The sequence below is a fragment of the Camelus bactrianus genome, chromosome 24 (genome assembly GCF_048773025.1).
Source record: "Camelus bactrianus isolate YW-2024 breed Bactrian camel chromosome 24, ASM4877302v1, whole genome shotgun sequence".
NCBI classification, from domain to species: Eukaryota; Metazoa; Chordata; class Mammalia; order Artiodactyla; family Camelidae; genus Camelus; species Camelus bactrianus.
In genome coordinates, this window is record NC_133562.1 from 5,720,885 (window position 1) to 5,741,404 (window position 20,520).

At 40.2% G+C, this 20,520-nt stretch overlaps 1 protein-coding gene across 2 annotated transcripts in view; it reads left to right on the forward strand.

Moving 5' to 3' along the window:
• Nucleotides 1-20,520, forward strand: part of MYOM1 (myomesin 1) — a 104,860-nt gene that overhangs the window by 36,506 nt on the left and 47,834 nt on the right. For both annotated transcript variants that reach the window (XM_045518896.2, XM_074352504.1), the window contains exons 10-16: nucleotides 911-1,072; nucleotides 6,817-6,958; nucleotides 9,504-9,703; nucleotides 11,502-11,558; nucleotides 16,190-16,314; nucleotides 18,463-18,646; nucleotides 19,129-19,303. In XM_045518896.2, coding sequence (XP_045374852.2) covers nucleotides 911-1,072; nucleotides 6,817-6,958; nucleotides 9,504-9,703; nucleotides 11,502-11,558; nucleotides 16,190-16,314; nucleotides 18,463-18,646; nucleotides 19,129-19,303 — 1,045 coding nt within the window. The remainder of the gene's footprint in view (nucleotides 1-910; nucleotides 1,073-6,816; nucleotides 6,959-9,503; nucleotides 9,704-11,501; nucleotides 11,559-16,189; nucleotides 16,315-18,462; nucleotides 18,647-19,128; nucleotides 19,304-20,520) is intronic.

Genomic DNA, 20,520 nt, shown 5'->3' on the forward strand with positions numbered 1-20,520 from the left:
TAGACTCTCTGGTTAGGAAAACTGCCACAACATTGCAAAGCAAATACAGGCTTGGAAATAAAAACTAAGTTTAAAGATTGTCACATCCAATGAAAAAGAACACCGGTTTCATATGAAAATTCGGAAGCAGTTTTTAACAAGGAGGATAATTTTTAAATTAATTTTTCCTCATAATTGAAGATACAGTGACAGAATGCATAGCCAGACAATATATAATACTGTATATTACTATATACTATATGGTATAACGTTGTGTAATGCTATAACTATCTAACACTCTTAACAGCTGCATTCATAGATGCATCAGCAGATCCTTCTCAAAATTAAAAAAAAATCAAAACTTATTTGCAATCTTGCATTTGCAAAGAATGATGTTGCTTTCAGTTATATCAGTTTAAAATGATGTTGCTAAAAGTATAAATTTAATGACCTAATAACTGAATTTGGATAAAAGCAAGACAAAGTTATTGTATTATCAATCAACATATCACATTAATAAAGTATTATTTTTGTATGTCAAATTATGGCATAAAATATTATTTTTTACAATTTGTATTACCCTACTATGTTTTATAAGTGATAAACTATTTTTAGAGGAAAAAACCTTATATTTTAGTGCCTTTAACTGTATTTTTTTTTCTCCGCCTTGCAGTTTCATTTTGCACCGGGTTCTGCAGATTATGTGTCTGGCCCCAGGGCCCTCACTTCTGGTCTAGCATTTTAACCAAGATACACATAGCAGAATGGCGCAAAGCCATAGAGACTTCCGCTAATAGTTGGATAGCTTTCAGTATAGAAGAAGAGGAATACAAAGAGAGAGGTGGGGGAGAAAGGCGGGGAGAGAAGGGAGGAAGAAGAGAGTAATGGAGAAAGAAGTGAGTTAATTTGCTTACTGGTTTTTTTCCTCTAGGGGTACCTGTTTCTCCATCAAAATGGGTGCAAACACACTGGAGTGGAGATCGGGCAACACTCACGTTTTCTCATCTCAACAAAGAAGATGAAGGTCTCTACACAATCCGTGTACGAATGGGAGAATATTATGAACAGTATAGCGCTTACGTCTTTGTTCGAGGTAAGACCTAGAGACAGCAGAACACTCAAGAACAGTTTAAACACCGAGGCCATATCAGCCTACCCAGGCATGTTTTTTGTAACGATGAAAAAGCCATTTGAAAATTCTTCCAGATAATGTGGCACCGGGATGTCACTGTCCAGTAAAATTAGGCCTGATATAAAAGGTTAACCCCGAAGGCACCGACCCAGAGGTGACCAGTTCCAGACTATGTTACTGTCACTAATGTCAGTGCTTTCCTCATCTTCACTGAGCCACCAGCACTGTTCTCTGGAGGTGTTTGAGTAGAGAGGTTGAATCCTAATGATATGAAAAGCCATTTCAGTTTAAAGAAGCTACAATAAGAGTGATGGGAACTCACTCTCTAATACCTATTTTGAAGAACAAATGTTTTCTTTCATTCCATGCCTTTTCTTTACAGTTTTAGTTTTAAAGAACTAGAAAACAAGATGCTACAACTTAACCCTCAAGACAGACTATAGTTTTTGACTTTAGGAGTCCTTCCTTTTTCAAAAAGCAGTGTCTCGAATGGTTCAGATGTGCACAAGGGGGAATGTTATTTCTCTGTGAGATCCTAGCACATTTGGAAGACCACGAACGCTTCCAGGCTACAAGGGCAGTGCTCTGTGTTCTTACATGTGATGGTCAGTCAGGTGCGGCCACACGAGGGGACAGAGGAGAGGCTCGGAAAACAAAGTGCGTTCTACTCACAGGCCCTAGAGAACCACCCTGCAGAAGCCCCAGCACTGGCTGGTCAGGAGGCAGAAGGGACAGGGGCAGGGGAGAGCTTAGACCGGTCTTTACTGGGGCTCCTGTGGAAAAGGCAAGGCAGGGCAGGATAAACTGTACAGGAGTGGCTAATGTGAACAATTTCAGTGGACTCCAAGCTAAAAGGATCATGCCTGGTTGTCTGGTGCCTGGTGCTGAGATGATTAGGCCAGAGGAATATTTCCTCCTGGGGTGCAGATTGAGGAGGTGTGGCTCTGAACTGGTCAGAATTGGCCAGCTCCAAGGCATGGGGGCGGGTAATCTCTCCCCAGCCAAAGAGGTTTTTAATATGTCAAAACATCATAATATATACAGAAAATAAATATATAAACAATACAGGTAGACTTGCTAAATTTTTGTGTCTTGTACACTAAATAGAATCATAAACTCATAGGCATTTTGATTAGGGTAAAACTTTAGAGGTCATACAGATGTCCTTAACTGGGACTCACAGACTTGCAAGGGGTCTGTGATTAGAACTGTATTTCAGTATAACTGGTTTCTTTGGTAGGCTCATGTATTTTATTTTATTTTATTTTACACATTTAAAAGCATTAATCTTAGAAGGGGCCTCTAGGCTTCTTTTGCCAGTTTACCAAAGGAGTTTATGGCACACAAAAAGTTAGGATTCCTCTTAATTTTAAGATGCAGAAACTAAAGATTTACCAAAAGCCTTACAGTTAGTTAGAAGCAGAAGAAGGCACTAGGATACAGGTCTTCTGATGGCTAACCCAGGATTTTAATTAGGGTGTAGGCTAAGCTGCTGAAATTAAAGTTTATTTCTGTCCTGGGGACAGTTGGTAGGCTGTACCACACCAGCACTGAACAATGACAAATGATCATTGAATTCTGCCACAGACCAGCAACTGATAAAGATACCTGAGTGTCTAGACCAACTGAAAAATGGGTCAGATGTCCTCCCTCCCACACAAAAGCATTTTGGGAAAAGTCAGATCTTGTGAGGGGAAGAGAGGGGCTAGCCCTCTGGGTAAATCACAGTATAAATGGACACACTGGAAGTTATCAGCGAGTACGTTTTTTTTAAGCCAAACCACCTGGATAGACCTGGCTAGATGAGAACTGAATAGAGTCTTTGCCTCTGCTCCCAATTGTCTTACCTGAACCAGGGAGTATCTCTGGTGACTCAGAAAAAAGCTTAAGTTGTGCCTTGATGATTCCCTCTGTGGACTTTTTCTGGGAACTCAACCTTGTCCAGGGTTTCCTCAACAACGTTCCTCAGCACCCACACCCAGAATTGCGGCTCTGTGAAGGTTTAGGCCAGACTTCACATGACTCACCAGAGAGGAGTGGAAGGGACTGAAATTTGAAATTCATGATTAAGCCAGTTTTCATATCCAGAAAATAAGGGGAGAGTCTAAAATGTATCAGATGTTGATGTGAGAGAATTGAAAAGGTTGATGGGGAAGACAAAATTGGAAAGACAAATTTCAGCAGTTGAGTTGTGAGTGTAACTTTTAGAAAAAGACCTTCCTCAGAAGTGTGTTTTAAATGGTATGTTTTAGATTCTTTATAAAAATCTTTACTGAGATGTAATCACTCACCACTAGACTGAACCATGCTAAGTGGACAATGCTTTCTAGAATATTTGTAGAGTGTGCACCCATCATCTACAGTCCAGTTTTAGGACATTCCCGTCACCCCAGAGAGATTTCTCATGCCCATCCCTCTCTCATCCCCGGTCTAGCCTCTAGGTGCCCACCAGTTGACTTTCTGTCTCTAGCTTGTCTTGTCTGGACATTTCTGGATATAGTATGTGATCTTTTACTCCTGTCTTGTTTCATTGAGCATATGTTTGAGGTTCTTTATGCTGGTAGCTTGTTCCTTTTTATTGCTGACTAGTACTGCTGTGTGTGGCTATGCCTCATCTTGTCTGTCTATTCACCAGTTGATGGGCAGTTCGGTTGTTTCTGTTCTTTGACTCCTGTGAATAATGCTGCTATAAATATTTGTGTTCATATTCATTTCTCTTGGGTAGATACCTACAAGTGAAATTGCTGGGTCGTATGTTAAATTGGTGTTCAACTTTTTGAGAAACTGTCAAAATGTTTTAAATGACATTTTATGTGGTTTTTTTTTTAACTTTGAGCTACATGAGGCCATTTCAGTGCATTTTTTAGAGCTCTGATATTTTTGCTGCTTAGAAAATAGCTTCTGAACCAGAAAGATCAGTGTAGAAAGCACCAGATGTCTGCAGAAACACATTCCAGAGCTGCATACATTTGGCCAGGATTTTAGTGCATAGATACTATGTGTTCTTTGTGAAAAACAGATAATATAAATAAGAAAAAAAGAAAAGCCATCATAAGTCTATCATCCAGAGATATCCAAAGTTATCATTTTCTTACATATTCTTTTAGAGTTGCATACATTCTTTCCTCCCCCCACCCCAGAACACACAGATGGCGGAGGGAGAAGGTGATAAAGTGATAAAGGATGGGATATAAGTGTCATGGAAATAGAATTACAAATAGCAAATGAACATACAAAAATTTTTTCACTAATAATCAAAGCAATAACATTGAAATGATAATGCATTTTAATCTATCACACTGAGAAGATTCACAAGATTTTTTAAATCCACTGGGATGGAAGAATGGAGGGACCAGCACGTTGCTGGTGAGTGTAAATTGGTTCCATATTTCTTGGGGTGCTTTGCCACTGTGTATTGATAGTGTGCATTTCCTACAATTCTAGTTCTAGGAATTTAAGTTGACATAGTTGAAAAAAAAATATTTGTTTGGGGGAAAATCTGAAAGGAATCTAGAGACCCACCAATGGGAGTTGAAAATAACATATAACAAATATTCCATATAAACAATGGAAATGCTGCACAGCAATGAAAATTAATGATGTAGACCTATACTTCTTAATTTGAAAATATATCAAGAAAAAAACAATTTTTGTGAAAATATATAGTCCAATCCCACTTTTATTTAAAAAACAATCACTTTTGAGTTTATATAGAAAAAAAATCTAGAAAAATCTAGGCCAATATGTTAGTACTAGTAATCTGTGAGTTACGGAATTAAGGAGAATTTTAACATATATTTTTGATTATCATATGTTTTATAAGCTTGCACTACTTTTACAATAAGGACAAACAATAGAATTACTTACATCTTGAAAAAAGTTATTAAATAACCTGTGTCAGAGGTCGGACCATAAAGAGTATCAGGCTAATCTTTGGCCTAATTAATCAAACCTACAGAAAAATTTGGCTCTTTGGAGGGTTGGCAGAAGGAAAGGTGGAGGCTAAGAAGAGGAGTGACGCTGACCAAGAGGGTGCAGTGGGCCAGACACTCCGTGACAGCTGCTGGGAGCCAAGGGCACAAGTGTGAAGCAACATAACACGGTTTTCAGATCTGACTTCCAGCAGCTGCTGTACAGAACCTTTTTCTTTGAAAGATTATGAAGCCCGCACCACAAATGGCATATTCCAAACAATTTTATAAAAGTGCTGAGAAATGGCTCCTTAATGCCTACTGTCTACCAGGCTCTATTACATACAGTGGATGTATCTATCAACACTAAGGTTACTAGTTGTTACATTATGGGTTTTTAGCTAAAAAAGGACATGGCTGAGGTGGCCAGCTGTTCCCCTTGCAGCTAAGCAGCTCTTAGTCCTGTTAATAACTTCAGCATCTCCACCTCCGTCCTAGCTCTGCCTCACCTTCACCTTTAGCAGGCCTTCTCCCCACCATCCAGTGCTCTGAAAGTCTGGAAGGAAAGAAGTTTCTCCCCACCCAAATGCCCGTTTGCTGTTGCGTAGCTTGCCAGGATTCTGCAGTATGTTTTAGGTACCATGATTTAGTTATGTTTTCCTGTAGCTTTTATGCAGGAGATATTATCCTGCAGGTTCATGGGTTCATAAAGGTTCACAGGGCAAGAAACAGAGTGTTCAAAACCAAAGCGATTTGAGCTCTTCACAGATAATGCACATCTATTAAATTCAGAAGCACACAAATATCTCTGCAGTGTTAGCAAGTGTCTTGGTAACTTGTAAGAGGTACAGAAGTGTGGCTCATAGGAAAAGAAGGTGTTTATTCAGTCAACAAGAGGGTTTTCCCTTGGGTGAGTGGCTCCCACATGTCTCAGCCTCCTCTCCTACTAATATTAAAGGGTTGACCAGATGCCATGAGGAACTGGCAAATGTAAATCCATTTCCCCAGGGACTCTGCCTCTTATCTTAATTGTCCTCATGTAAAAGCTATGAACTGGTTATTTTTATTCCCCTTCCTCTCCTCTTAAAAACATTCTCAAGTCACTAATTTAGCTGTGTACATACTGCTGAGGGGACCCAGTGTCAGGGGAGCCCATTTCACGAACAAGCACTGCCCTCTGTTTCTTGTATAGTCCTGGACTTCTACTAAAGCCAGATAAACTAAGGTCAGATGTGGATATTGCATCAGAGTTCCTTTCACAAGTATTTTCAGTTTGGGAACAAACGTTTAATTAAAATAAACGGTTTTGTTTCTTTTCCAAAATGGTATTCCCAGCATAGCGATGGGCAAATCTTTGTGATTCTTATTCTCTTGTGGATGTATCCAGAAGGTGACAGAAGGGGCTGTTTGTTCCCTTTTGGAGCAGTTCATAGTTTCCAAGTAACGCTGCACAATAAATAGCTTAAGAATAGACTTTCTGGGAAATTTTACATTAGACTTTTCTGATAGCAGTCCCTGACATCTCCGTATTTATTTTCTTTTAGAATATTTTGGCAGGCAAAGGCCATGAGGCAAAGATCATGGGCCCTTTCTAACATAGTGTTCTCGGTACTGATGGTGAAAAGCACACACTGTTATTTTGGTAAGCAGATTACAAAACTGAAGATTGCTCTCCTGGGGCCAAAGACGTAGCCGCTGCAGTGTGTGGTGAGAAACGTCTGCACTAAGGCCTTGGCCATTTGGGCTAACAAGCATGTCTGAGAGGGTGACCAGGACCCTTCTGTATCCCCACAGATGCCGAAGCAGAGATCAAAGGAGCCCCAGCCTCTCCCTTGGACGTGGTGTGCTTGGATGCCAACAAAGATTATATCATCATCACTTGGAAGCAGCCAGCTGTGGACGGAGGGAGTCCTATTCTGGGATATTTTATTGATAAGTTAGTATTAGTTTAACTTCAGTTAGAGTGATTTGACCATAGAGGTGCCTGCTTGCTTCCTCCCACCATTTCTATGTGAAGTGTTTTCTTTACTGGTCTCCCCCCCCTCTTTTTTGTGTATCTGTCTCTGTCTGTCTCTGTCTGTCTGTCTCTCTATATATATGTACACATACCTATCTATTTACCTAAATTCCAAAGATAACCTTTGAATTTTACTACCAACCCAAGTCACTAATTTGGCAAGAATACTATGAATCTGTACACCTAATAGGGGCCACTTTGGAAATGAAATAGCTGGTATTCTGTATACTTACTGTCCATATTCCTCATACGCCAGTGATTTAAGAGTATTAAGTGATTTAAAGAATAATACTTTACGAATACTAACAAAATCTCATTTACATCACAAGGTTTAAGTTTGACAAAGAAATAACAGGTATCAATAGTATCAAATTACGCTTTACCTACAAGTTCTTGCTGTTTACTTTCTCCAAAATTTAGAGGCTCTGCATTTGCAGTAAATGGGTCTCACACATGAATTATCCGGTGAGTTTGGCCAACACAGACAACAAATTTAGATGAATGACCCAAATGCATCATTGTCTGACTTGGTTTCTTTTCAAATAGTTGCTCCAATTCTCTTCCATTTTTGAGTAATCAAATCTGACTGTAGAAACCACTAGGGACAGATAATCTGTGCCACTGTAGTACAACGAGTTTATAGGAAGGTGGATTAAACCTAATATTTATAAGCAAACAGTAGATATATGCCAACTGGGCTGAGTACCAACCAGAGCAATGTTTATAAGCTACACACTGTTTAACTGTGCATTAAATGTTCCCATGTTATTCCATCATTGAGGAAGTTTTAGATAGAGTCTCTTTCATCCTTACAGTTTCTGCATTATTGTTTTTGGCAAACACCCCAAAGACTTGCAAACTTTGGTCAATGAAAGACCAAGGACAGTCGGTACATTTTGTTTTCCTCTTGCCTTAGTCATAATAAAAATAACCTTGTTATGGTTAATATTTATTAAGCATTTGCTCCGTGCACTGTTCTAAACACTTTGTGTATATTTACCATTAACCTGTAACCACCTGTGGAAAGGTAGGTACTGGTGTTACAAGTAAGGGACAAGGAGCTGACCCGTGGCCACATGCTGCGCTTAAAGGTACACAGGTAGTAAGCAGCGGAGCTAGAATTCAGGCAGCAGCCTGGCTGTCAGTCTTGTGTTCTTGCTGCTCTGCCACGCCGCGGAGGTCTCCAGAGCAGCTGCTCCCCACCCTTCTTTCTGCCCGCGTGAGAGTTTGGAAGCTCTAGGGTCGCTGGGTCCCTGAGACAGTGTCTGCCCAGGGAAAGAGGGAGAGTCCTCGCAGCACCACTGGACACGGGGCTGTTTGAAGCTTTTCCCAGCCTTCTCAGCTCTCTCCCATGCCCCATTCACAGCAGCTCCAGGATTCCCACAAAGGAGGGTTTGGGGGAGGGTGAGTGGAAGGCAGATGGATGGACGCCATCTTTGATAGCACTTTATATAAGGTTGAGGAAAATGTCTGTTTATCTCGAAGGATGGAAGGGTGATGTGAGGAAGTGAAGATAAGCCCCTCACCCCAGCTGCCTTTGCCCTGCCATTGGCAACCCCCTCCCCCATGAGAATCATTTGGGAATTATACCAGCGGGACAGAGAGCCGTGCTGGAGAAGTGATGTAAACTAAAAGTGCAGTGCTCTGCTCATAAAAAAAATGAGTTAACACTGGTGCCAGATACTTTAATTATACATAGGGCCCCTAAACCCCTATTGATTAGGTCAATAGCATGGTAAGAATTGTCATCTTTGCCTCCTGGGATGTGACCAGTCCATCCCCAGGTACTGACTGCTTTAAAAGCCCCAGTGAGAAATCAGAGGTTCCAAGATCTTAGCCTTCCCTTGCCAGGCCTGAGAACTTCCCTGTATCTCATCAGTGTCATCTGTTAAGAAATATATTACAGTACCCCTCCCTCAGCCTTTCCACCCACACAGCATGTAGTGACCATCAGGGAGCTTTTTCCAGGCTACAGTATAAGTAGGAATCTTCCAAGGTGTTAACTTTCCCAACAATTGTTCCATTTTTAAAAGAAAATGCCTGAAGAAGACAGAGAAAGAAGTCAGTAACGGTGGAATTGAAGACATTACCTGGGGAGCTGTTTTGGGAGCTGCTCCCCCTTGGTCTCTCTGATGTAGATTGTGCTGCCTGCCTGCTTCTCACCTGCCCCCACCCCCCCAAAGCACCTCTGCTTAGCACACAAGGCCCCTCAGCTACCTGTTTAGTGAGGTCAGAGGATGTATGTGTCTTCGGGGAAGATCTGAGGCTGCTTCCTTCCTGTTGAAGAGGACACACTGCAGTTGAGTGGAACCCAGTGCCTGCAGTTACGTAGCTGTCGAATTCTGCTTGAGCTGGATGTTAGTGGAGAAAGGAGCTGAAGCAGTGGGGTGGGTTTGCAGCTCTGGAGCCGTCCACCTAGCGTTCCTTCCTTTCATGTTCCTCCTCATCACTGTCTCCCCCTTAGATGTGAGGTGGGCACGGACACCTGGTCCCAGTGCAATGACATACCTGTGAAATTTGCTCGTTTCCCAGTCACTGGATTGATAGAAGGTCGTTCTTATATATTCCGAGTTCGAGCTGTGAACAAAACTGGAATAGGCCTGCCCTCTCGAGTTTCTGAGCCTGTGGCTGCTCTGGATCCAGCTGAGAAAGCGAGACTTAAAAGTAAGCATTTTTCATTTTTCAGAACTTTCTCGAACTTTTTTTTTAAAATGAAACTGCAATAGATCCGATTACAAGGTTATTCCTCCCCCCTCCACTAGAGGGAGAAGAGAATAAGAAATCCCTTATTGATCAGAAAAATCCTATGGGGGTGGGGGTGAAAACCAAAAAGTATTTGTCTTTGACTCATCTATTCTCTAAGGGCTTTATTTTATTTTATTTTATTTTATTTTTTGATTCAGAAAGTTTTGCCTTGTTAAACTGAATTCCACACATTGAGTTTGAAACGAAATATGAAAACCAAGAGCCTGGAGAGCATTTTTATTCATTCTGTTAGCACACTTCAAATAATACTTTTCTTTCTGGTTCAGTTTCTTAAAATTATAAGGTAATTTTCTTAACCTTGAATTTTTCCCTTAGAGCATTAATATCCCAACACTGTGAGTTTCTTTGTATCAAAGGAGAAACACATTTACAACATTATATCTGATCTGTACTGGAGTTTCCATATTAGAGAGTCAAAAATAACCTTTCCATACCTTTAGCCTTCAAGTCTCAATGTCAAAATCATGGTACATGAATTATGTTCTGCATTTATTTCATGGGAACCAATACAGCATCCTCAATAATAGGGCCCATGAAATGACATTAACAGAATTGTTGGAAGTTCACATTTCAGTCTGTACCAGATTTCTCAACCTTGGCCCTTGGCCAGGTGACTCTTTGTTGTAGGGGGCTGTCCTGTGCTTTGTAAGATGTTTGGCAGCACTCCTGGCCTCTACCCACTACACGCCTCTAATACCCCCACTCTCCCATTATGATAATCAAAATTATCTCCAGACATTGCCGAATATCCCTGAGGGGCAAAATCACCCTGGCTGAGGGGTACTGGTCTATGTCCTATTCGCAATATTATTTTTGACCTTAAGTACATGTAGTGGCATCTTAAAAATCTAAGTAAAATAATGCCACTTTCTCTCTGGAGAGTTTTTCTAATCAGGCTCCTTGATTGCTTTCCAATCACTTTTCACCATCCATCTAACTTCCCTCCCTCTTTCCTAATTCCATCTCATGCTTTCATTTACTACTCTGTTATAAATTTCAATGAAAATAAGATTTGTTTGAATTGAAAATAAGTTATCTTGCTTATCACTCTCCTGTTTTTGCACAAACTCTGGTGAAAAGTCCTTTGATTAAAGCAGGAGTTGAACCATTCTCTTTCTGATGTCTTTCTGATTATCACAGAAATGAACTTCCTCTTTGACTTTATACTGCTTGTCTCACCCATTCCCTTACTTGGGATCTAAATTGCTTTCGTTTGTAAATAACAGTTTAACATTAATGGAAAGAAATCGCTTTCACTGAGCTTTACCGCAGGATCAGCGCCCCTCTCCTCTTTCATCTTTACCATGACAGATAAATAATGGCTGGGCTTACGGTTGTTGCAGAAAGGTTTCTCCTAATTAGATGCTCTCTCTTAAGAAGGATAAGATAGCCTACAGGTTTCAGGAGACACTTGTTGAACAGTATATGAACATATGTTTACCTCGCTTGTGTAAATACGGTTCCAGAAATGTGGACTCGGTCCAGGCGAGTTCTGGGCTCCAGCAGGTTGAGTTGTTTGAGGACAGGGGCTGTGCGCCCCACAATACCGTGTACGTGCTTGGTAAAGATCATTAGGTAGGTATGTAAGTACACTAGTAACAACCCGTTCGTGACTAATCTGGCCAGTTTATCAATTTCTCTGTGCATTTGAACTGCATTTGTGAATGTTTCTGATTTTTATATTTATCTCTGTCAGGTCGCCCTTCAGCACCTTGGACTGGACAGATCATTGTCACTGAGGAGGAACCGACAGGTAAAAGCTACCTCTTCCCCAGACAGAGTTGCTGATGTTCTGCTATGCAGCTTAGCTTTTGTTGTGGAGGGTAAAGTGTATAGTCTCCAAGATGTTTTGGAAAGAACATTCTGAAATATTTGGAGCTCATGAATAACTTATACTGTCAGAGAATCACTTAAAAAAAAAGCTTTACTGAACTGTAATGATAGACACTAAACTGCATGTCTGTAAAATATACAATGTAATAAATTTTACATGTGCAAACACCTGTGAAACCAACACCATGGTGAGAGTAGTGAACATATCCGTCACCCCTAAAATTCCCTCATACCCGTTTATAATACCTCCTTCCCACCCCTTCCCCATCTCCAGGCCGTCACTGATCTGTCTGCTTTCTGTCCCTATGGTTTGTGTCCACGATTTTATATAAGTGGAATAATACTCTTTTTTGCCTGATTTCCTTCACTCAGCATAATTCTTTTGAGATTTATCCCTGTTGGTGCATGTATCAGTCCATTTCAATTTATTTATCCCTTTGCCATTGAAAGCTCTCTGAACCTCCTTGTTAAGCGTTTTTGTGGACATACATTTTCATTTCTCTTGGATAGATACCTAGGAATTGAATGAATAGGTCATATGGTAAATGTTTGTTTAATTTTTAAAGAAATTGCCAATTGTTTTCCAAACGGTAGTACTATTTTGCATTCACATCAGCAGTATGTGAGAGTTCTGTTTGCTCCACAGTGTCACCAGTACTTGGTATGGTCAGTCTTTTTAATTTTAGCCGTTCTAGTGGTGGGTGCATAGTGGTGTTTTATACCATAGTGGTATTTCATAGTAGGTGGATAGTGGTCTTAATTTGCATCTCCCTAATAATCTTGAGCATATTTTCATGTGCTTTTTGCATCATGTTTGACACCTTTGCCAACTCCAGGTTCACTCAGATATCCTTTTATTTTTCTATAAATGTTGTGCATCAGCTTTTGCATTTCAGTCTATGATTCATTTCAAATTAATTCTTTCTGTATTGTGTAGATTAAGGGCCTAAGTTATTAATATTTTGCATATGGCTATCCAATTATTTCAGCAATATCTTTTGGAAAGATTATCCATTTCCACTGAATTGCCTTGGCACCATTGTCAAAATCAATGGATTGCATATTTGTAGATCCATTCCTGGAATCTTTTCATTTTCTCTACACCAATACCACACAGTCCTGATTACTGTAACTTTTATACGCTTTGTGTTTCTTCTTCTTCTTTTTTTAAGCTTCATAGTTTTGAAGTCAGGCAGTATAAGCTCTCTAATTCCCCCCCCCCCCCAAAGTTGTTTTAGCTATTCTGAGTCTTTGCATTTCCATGTAGAATTTAAAACCAGCTTTTCAATTTCTACCAAAAAGCCTGGTGGGATTTCAGCTGAATCTTCTATATCCTTCATGATTTTCTACTTGTTTTATCAATTATTGATAAAGTAGTGATGAAATCTCTAACTAAATGGTGGATTTATCTGTTTCTTCTTGTAGTTTTATCAGGTTTTGTTTCATGTATTTTGAGGCTGTGCTATTAGATGCATAAACATTTTTATTGGTATGTCTTCTTATACATTGACCATTTTATTATTGGAAAGTGACCTTTATCCATGGTAATACATTTCTGCTTGGAAATCCACTTTGTCTGCTATTATTGTAACCATTCCAGCTTTCTTTTGATTAGTGTAGGCATACAGATGATTTCCATCGTTCTACTTTTAACCTATGTATCTTTGTATTTAAACTATGTTTCTTATAGGCAACATATCAATGGGTCTTGCCTTTTTATGCAATCTGGTAATCTTTGCTTTTTAATTGGGGTTTTTGAACTATTTATATTTCATGTGATTATTGCTATGGTTGGATTTAAATCTACCATCTTGCTATTTGTTTTCTTTCCACTCCGTATTTGGTCTTTTTTCTTTTCCTTTTTTTTTTTTTTTCTGCTTTCTTTTGGACTGAATATTTTTTATTATTCCATTTTATCTATGTTACCTTAGTAGCTATAATTATTTGTTTTGCTTTTATAGTAGTTTGGAATTTATAACATACATCTTATGACAACCTTCCTTCAAGTAATATTATACTATGTCATGTGTAGTATAAGAACTTAAACAATATTATTCCATTTCCCCCTCTTAGTCATGGTGGTGCTGTCATACGTTTTATTTGTGTATGTAATATCAGCTCTATGATACAGTGTTATTACTTTGCTTCAAACAGTCACTTATCTTTCAAAGAAATCTACAATGTAAGAAAAAAGTTTCTAGTGTTCATTCACATTGTTGCCATTTCTGTTGCTCTTTATTTCTTTGTGTGGATCTGGATTTCCATCTGATATGATTTTTTTTTCCCACCTAATGCGTTACCTTTAATATTTCTTGTAGTGCTGGCCTGCTGGTTACGAATTATTTTATTTTTTGTATGTCAGAGGGAGTCTGTATTTCATTTTCATTTTTCAACTATAGCTTCACTAGATATAGAATTCTAGGTTGACAGTCTTTCTTTAAAGAGGTTGGTCCATTGTAACAGACCTGCACTATAAGAATGACTGTTAACATTTTTTACCCTGTCATTCTTACTTGTGTTTCTCTGTAGATAATACATCTTTTTCCCTCTATCTGCTTTTAAGATATTCCCTTTATCACTGGTTTTAGAAATTGATTATGATGTGCATTTGTGTAGTTTCCCTTATATATCATGTGCTTGAGGTTTCCAAGTTCCCCAGATCTGTGAATTTATGGTTTTCATCAGATCTGGAAATTTTTTCACCATGATTTCTTTACATATATATTTTTTATACTCCCCTCTCTCTCCTCTGCTTCAGGAACTCCAACTACATGCCACTGGAAACCACAGCTCATTGATGCTGTGTTCATTTTTCCTTTCAGTCTTTTTTTCTTTCTGTTTTGTATTTTGTATACTTTCTACAGCTACGTCATTAATTTCACTATTCTTTTCTTCTTCAGCCTCTAAGCTACTGCGAATTCCAAACAGCTTATTTTTTTTTATAAAAGACTTTGCAGTTTTTATTTTAGAAGTTAATTTGCATTATTTTCATGTTTTCCATGTCTTTAATTATCATCTTCAATCTTTGTCTTCCTATCATGTGGAATATACTTACAAAAACTGTTTTATGTCTTTGTCTACTGATTCTGTCATCTGTGACATTTCTGGTTTTGTTTCTGTTGATTGATTTTTCCTCATTGTGGATTGTATTTTCTGGCTTCTTTGCATACTTAGTAGTTTTTTAAGGCGATGCCAGACACTTTGAATTTATGTAGTTTGGTGCTGGATATTTTGTATTTCTGTAAACACTCTTGAGCTTTGCTCTAGGGAGACAATTTGATTCTTTCAAGGGTTGCTTTTGTTGGGTGGAATCAGAGCAGCCTTTAGTGTAGCGGCGATTTGGCTGCAACACAGAAGTGGTACTTCTGAGTAATTTATCAGATTCCTCCTGAATTAGGAGATTTCCGCTCTGGCTGGTGGCAGTGTGAACTCTCCCGGGCCCTTTGAGGGCTTTGAGGATTATTGTCTCCAACTCTGTGCGTGTGGGTTTCCCCAGCATCAGGTGGTTTCCCTGCATGTGCTGGCCAGTCCTCAGGAGAACGCTGCAGTCTGCAGATCTCTGAAGCTTCTGTCTGTGCGCAGCCCTTTCCTCCAGTATTCTTTCCTGACTCTCTCTGTGGACTTTGCCCTCCCTGGGATTCCAGCTTCTCCTTCACTCAGGGAGACTGCCAAGCTCCACCTGGGCTCCTCTTCCTGAGCTGCTGCCTCGGAACTCTCTCCAGACAGTAAGCTGGGACCGTGGTAGGGCTCACCTAATTTTCTATCTCTTGGGTATCATTGTCCTGTGATGACTGACGTCCAATGTCTATACGCAGTCATTTCATAAATTTTGCCCAGTATTTTAGTTATTTCGCATTGAAGTTTCACTCCAATGTTAAGAACTATGGAGGGGCTAAAATTTTACCCACCTTATAAGCTAACAAGTTTCCTAGCATGGTTTCATGGATGCTGACAAAAGGCAGGAGACGGCTGGGCCGGGAGGACTGTTACCCACAGCACAGCAGGCAGCATGAGCTTTGAGTTCTTCCCGGGCTTGCCTGCTTCCCCAAGCTCCACTGGGGGGTGCGGCGCAGCACAGAGCTCTGCGCCTCAGCTGAGGAGTCTTGCGCTTGGGAAACCCCCGTCTTGCAAGGATGCTGCTCACCAACCTGCTCAAATCTTCTGGAGAAAGATGTCATTATTCTGGTTAGAGAGCAAGTCAGCTCCCTGCTCTAGAGGATATACTAACTCTATATTCTAAGGCTGTTTGCCATCCAGACATCCTTGAAAAGATATTCTGCCAAAAAGCTGATAGAAGATGTGCAGAAAACGTAACTTGTGTCATTGCTGCTGTTTTTCAAGACCATAAGGAAATTAAAATTTTCAAGCAAAGAAAGTATAATTGTGGCATTGAACAAACGAACATTGTAGGAAGAATTTTATAGACAATGTACTTCTTTATCCTGCAGAGCCGTAATTAGCTCTTCCTCCAGTGGGAGAGAAGCATCTGTGACCCTGGTTGTCCTGGGCATCCCAAGCATGTGCTCCTCACTCTTCCTTGTTGTTTTTCAGAGGGAATTATTCCTGGGCCCCCTACAGACCTCTCCGTCATCGAGGCCACGCAGAGCTACGTGGTGCTGAGCTGGAAGCCGCCTGGCCAGCGTGGCCACGAGGGCATCCTGTACTTTGTAGAAAAGGTAAGACTCTGGGATCAGCTGAGCACCTCTTGCCACTTCCTAAAGATTTCTTTGAAGAAGTGAAGATTACATTTTCATTGTGCCCTGAATTCTTTAAACCCTTGTAAACTGTGAACAATGTCCCTGGAAAACTGCATATCACACAGAATTTTGCCTGAAAGTTCTGGGGGTTTGTGGATCCCTGAGACTTCCCCATAGACTCCTAAGAGGTCCACAGACCCAAGTCATAACCCATTGCAAGAAGAGAAATGTTCCTGGAACTGTAGATTGCCTTTTTTGCAAAAATATCATGGAGCTCAGTTAAGTTTCCTTAAGTCCCCTCTCTTTTATCCTTAACACTGCTCCCTGATCATTCACTCTCAGAACACCTCAAACACCCCCCGATAGTTAACACAAGAGCACAGATATCATGGGAATACAGGTGTAGGCAAACATCTGCAAATTAGGTAACAACGTAAAAGCGTTCCATGCAACCATCTTTATGGCCTTTAATTGTTTTAGATCAGCGGCTCTTGAGAAAATGATATAGGAATTAAAAATGCTAGGGTCTGTGGTTTCCTTTATTAATTACTTTTCTTTGATGAGGGTGTTTGGCTCACATCTTTGAGGCGCGTGCCTCCCTTCCTCTCATCTCCAGCATATTGGTAGCAATAGGTGGATCCTCTCTCTTCAATGTACAGTGGGGACATCTTTGAAGAATGTCTCATTTTACCAAAATAAATTTACAAAATTTACTAAAAATTTACATTTTTATTAATTTTTATATTTTCTAGATATTAGCCACAAATAAAATACAACTTGAGTAGTATTCTTGATTAAAATTTTTTCGTCTCTATATTTTTCAAAAGAGAGCAAGACGAAGAGTGATAAACATTCACTTCCTGATGTTTCACACCCCATACCCCCTGCCTCAGTGAAGTTTTTTTTTTTTTTCAATTATTTTTTTAATGGTGATACTGGGGATTGAACCCAGGACCTTGTGCCTGTTAAGCAGGCACTCTACCACTGCACTATACCCTCCCCCCTGCAGTGAATCTTTTTGAAATGCTCCACACGTAGTTCTGAATAAGCTCTGTGACAGTAATTACCATCTTTCTTATAACAGTGGCACAGTAACAACCTACTTAGAGGCCTTTTCTTGAGATGAGTCAACTTTGGCTTCTGTTGAGCATTTCCTCTGGTCACATAAACTTGAATGTCTCCATGAAAGTCTCCAGCTACTCCAGACCTAAATACACATGAGTCTGATTAAAAACTGAAGTGTTCTCCCACCAGTGCACCTCACTGTATGGAACAGAGGGGACACTGTATGGAACAGAGGGGACGTTTATGAGTGCAGCATGAGCAGGAAGCCTGTACAGGCACAGCCAACGGACAGAAGGCCCAGGATGTTGAAGACCCAGGGAGCAGAGCATGTCCAGAGACCTGGGGCACATTTACAGAAGAACTGTCCAAATTCCAAACCGTTCTCCTGAGCCAAGTCTCAGATTGTTTCTGATGACCCCCTTCTGAGGGGGCTGTTCCCCTGCTCTTGTCCTGTGGCGCGTTTCCACCGGAGCATGTTCACGCCCACAGCAGAGCTGCCTGTTTGGTCAGCCCTGGACTTGCACTTCTTCGTGGTGCTTTTCCCCTGGGATTTGCCTGCACGTAAAGCACAGACTTGTCTGTCAAGGGAGGGGGTGATCAAGAGGGCCTTTCTGAGGAGATGGTATTTGAGCCTATATCTGCGTGATGCTGAGTCTTTAACAAAACACAATTAAAATAATACAGCTTATAACAGCATAATGGAAACGTGAGTATCTAACACAGCATGTTAAATTTAATTACCTGCCCTAAGAATTAGAAAAAATAACTGTCATCTAAATAAATTTAAAACTTTTGTAAGGAGACCAGTGATCTTATTTAGTTAATAAAGGAAGTGATGTATTAAAGCAGCGTATTTGTCCAACAATACCAAGCCATATTTGATTTAGATAATCCTCTGGACTTCAGATGTTTCAGCCCCCATTTCCTCCAAATCTCTCCTACATTTCAGCTTGCATAACAGTTAGTAGTTTTGCTGGCAGAGAAACAGACTTCCAGGTGCCTGGCTTAGAGTCCAGTTTATTCTTGCCGTGTTTTCAATGGGTTTCGCTGTTTTGGCCGCAGTGTGAGGCGGGAACAGAAAACTGGCAGCGGGTGAACACGGAGCTCCCTGTGAAGTCTCCCCGCTTTGCTCTGTTCGACTTGGTGGAGGGGAAATCCTACCGTTTCCGAGTCCGCTGTTCTAATTCAGCAGGAGTTGGCGAGCCCTCAGAGGCCACCGAAGTGACCGTAGTAGGGGACAAGCTCGGTAAGTGTAGAGTTTGTTTGAGCCACTGCAAACCCGTTTCACTTCAGTTGGAGAGAAAATTCCAAAGCCAGAATCTTATTAGTGTACATGTATGTTCAGAAGTAAAAGTGTGGACATCCTTTTTTCATATTATAAATTTAATTCATGACTGTCTTTGACGGAAACATTGGAAAAATTTCATTATTATGAATTATTATGAAAAGTAAACTTCTCCAAGAGTTTCAACAGTATTGCTAGTGTATCCTTTTCTGGGGGGGGTTGATATATTCATGGCTGTTTAATTTATCATTATGCTCCCAAACTAGCATACCTATTTATTTTTATTTTCGGCTTTAACAAATACATTATCAAATAAAGAACCATATGTTTGACGTGGTTCCTCGTATAAAATTTATATATGTGTATATATGTCTGTGCAGATGTGATGAGAATGAATTTTTAAAACCACGCTGAGCTTGACCATGATCTTCCTCTTTTCTCAGACATCCCCAAGCCCCCCAGCAACATCATCCCAAGCAGAAATACAAACACGTCAGTGGTCGTTACGTGGGAGGAACCCAAAGATGCTAAAGAGCTGGTCGGCTACTACATAGAGGCCAGCGTTGTTGGCTCTGGCAAGTGGGAGCCCTGCAACAACAACCCTGTGAAGGGCACACGGTAACCGCGCCTGGTGGGGGGAGGGTCCCACACTGGAGCCGCAGCAGCTGCGGAGGGAGACACCACCATGGGCCCAAACAGCTGCACAAACATCCAGCGGAGGGAGATTACTCAAAGCCTTATACTCTGAATAGCCAAATGAATTAAAAATTGAACACGTCTACTGCAAAACATTAAAAAAAAAAAAAGGATTACTAGTGATATTAAACATGTAGCAGCCCAGTGCAGCTCTGATGAGTTCATTTCATAGCTCTCTTCTGATGCTTTCCCTTTATCCTGCTTGTCCTTTTTAACCCTCTGTTCTGGTCTTAATATCCAGTGTTTAATACCAAGGATCTGATAGGCTCTAGTGAACGTAAGTTACCCAGGCATTTTATTTTATTTTACTTTTTTTTAAATTGAAGCATAATCGACCTACAACACTAAGTTAGTTCCAGGTGCACAACATAGTGATTCAGTATTTCTATACGTTACAGAATGATCCCCATGATAAGAGGAGTTACCATCTGTCACCGTATAAAGCTGTTATCATTAATATTATTGACTATATTCCCCATTCTATACATTTCACCCTAGTGATTCATTCATTTTGTAACTGGAAGTTTGTACCTCTTAATCTTCACCTGTTTCACTCATCCCCCACCCCACACCCCTCTGACAACCACTTGTTTGTTCTCTATATCTGTGAGTATGTTTCTTTTTTATGTTTGTTCATTTGTTTTGTTTTTTTAGATTCCACAGAAATGAAATGAAATCATACAGTATTTGTCTTTCTCTGTCTGACTTATTTTACTTAGTGTAATACCCTCTACATTCATCCATGTTGCAAATGACATTCTTTTTTATGACTGAATAATATTCCATTGTACATATATACCACATCATCTTTTTTCATTCATCTATTAATGGACACTTAGGTTGTTTCCATATCTTGGCTTTTGTAAATAGTGCTGCAGGGAACATAGGGGCACATGTGTCTTTTTGAATTAGTGTTTACCCAGGAATGGAATTGCTGGATCATATAGTAGTTCTATTTTTAACTTTTTGAGGAACCTCCATACTGCTTCACGTAGTATCTGTAGCAATTTACATCCCACCAACAATACACAAGGTTTCCCTTTTCTTCACATCCCTGCCAACACTTGTTTTTTGCCTTTCTGATAATAGCCATTCTGACAGGTGTGAGGTGAAATCTCATTGTGGTTTTGATTTCCATT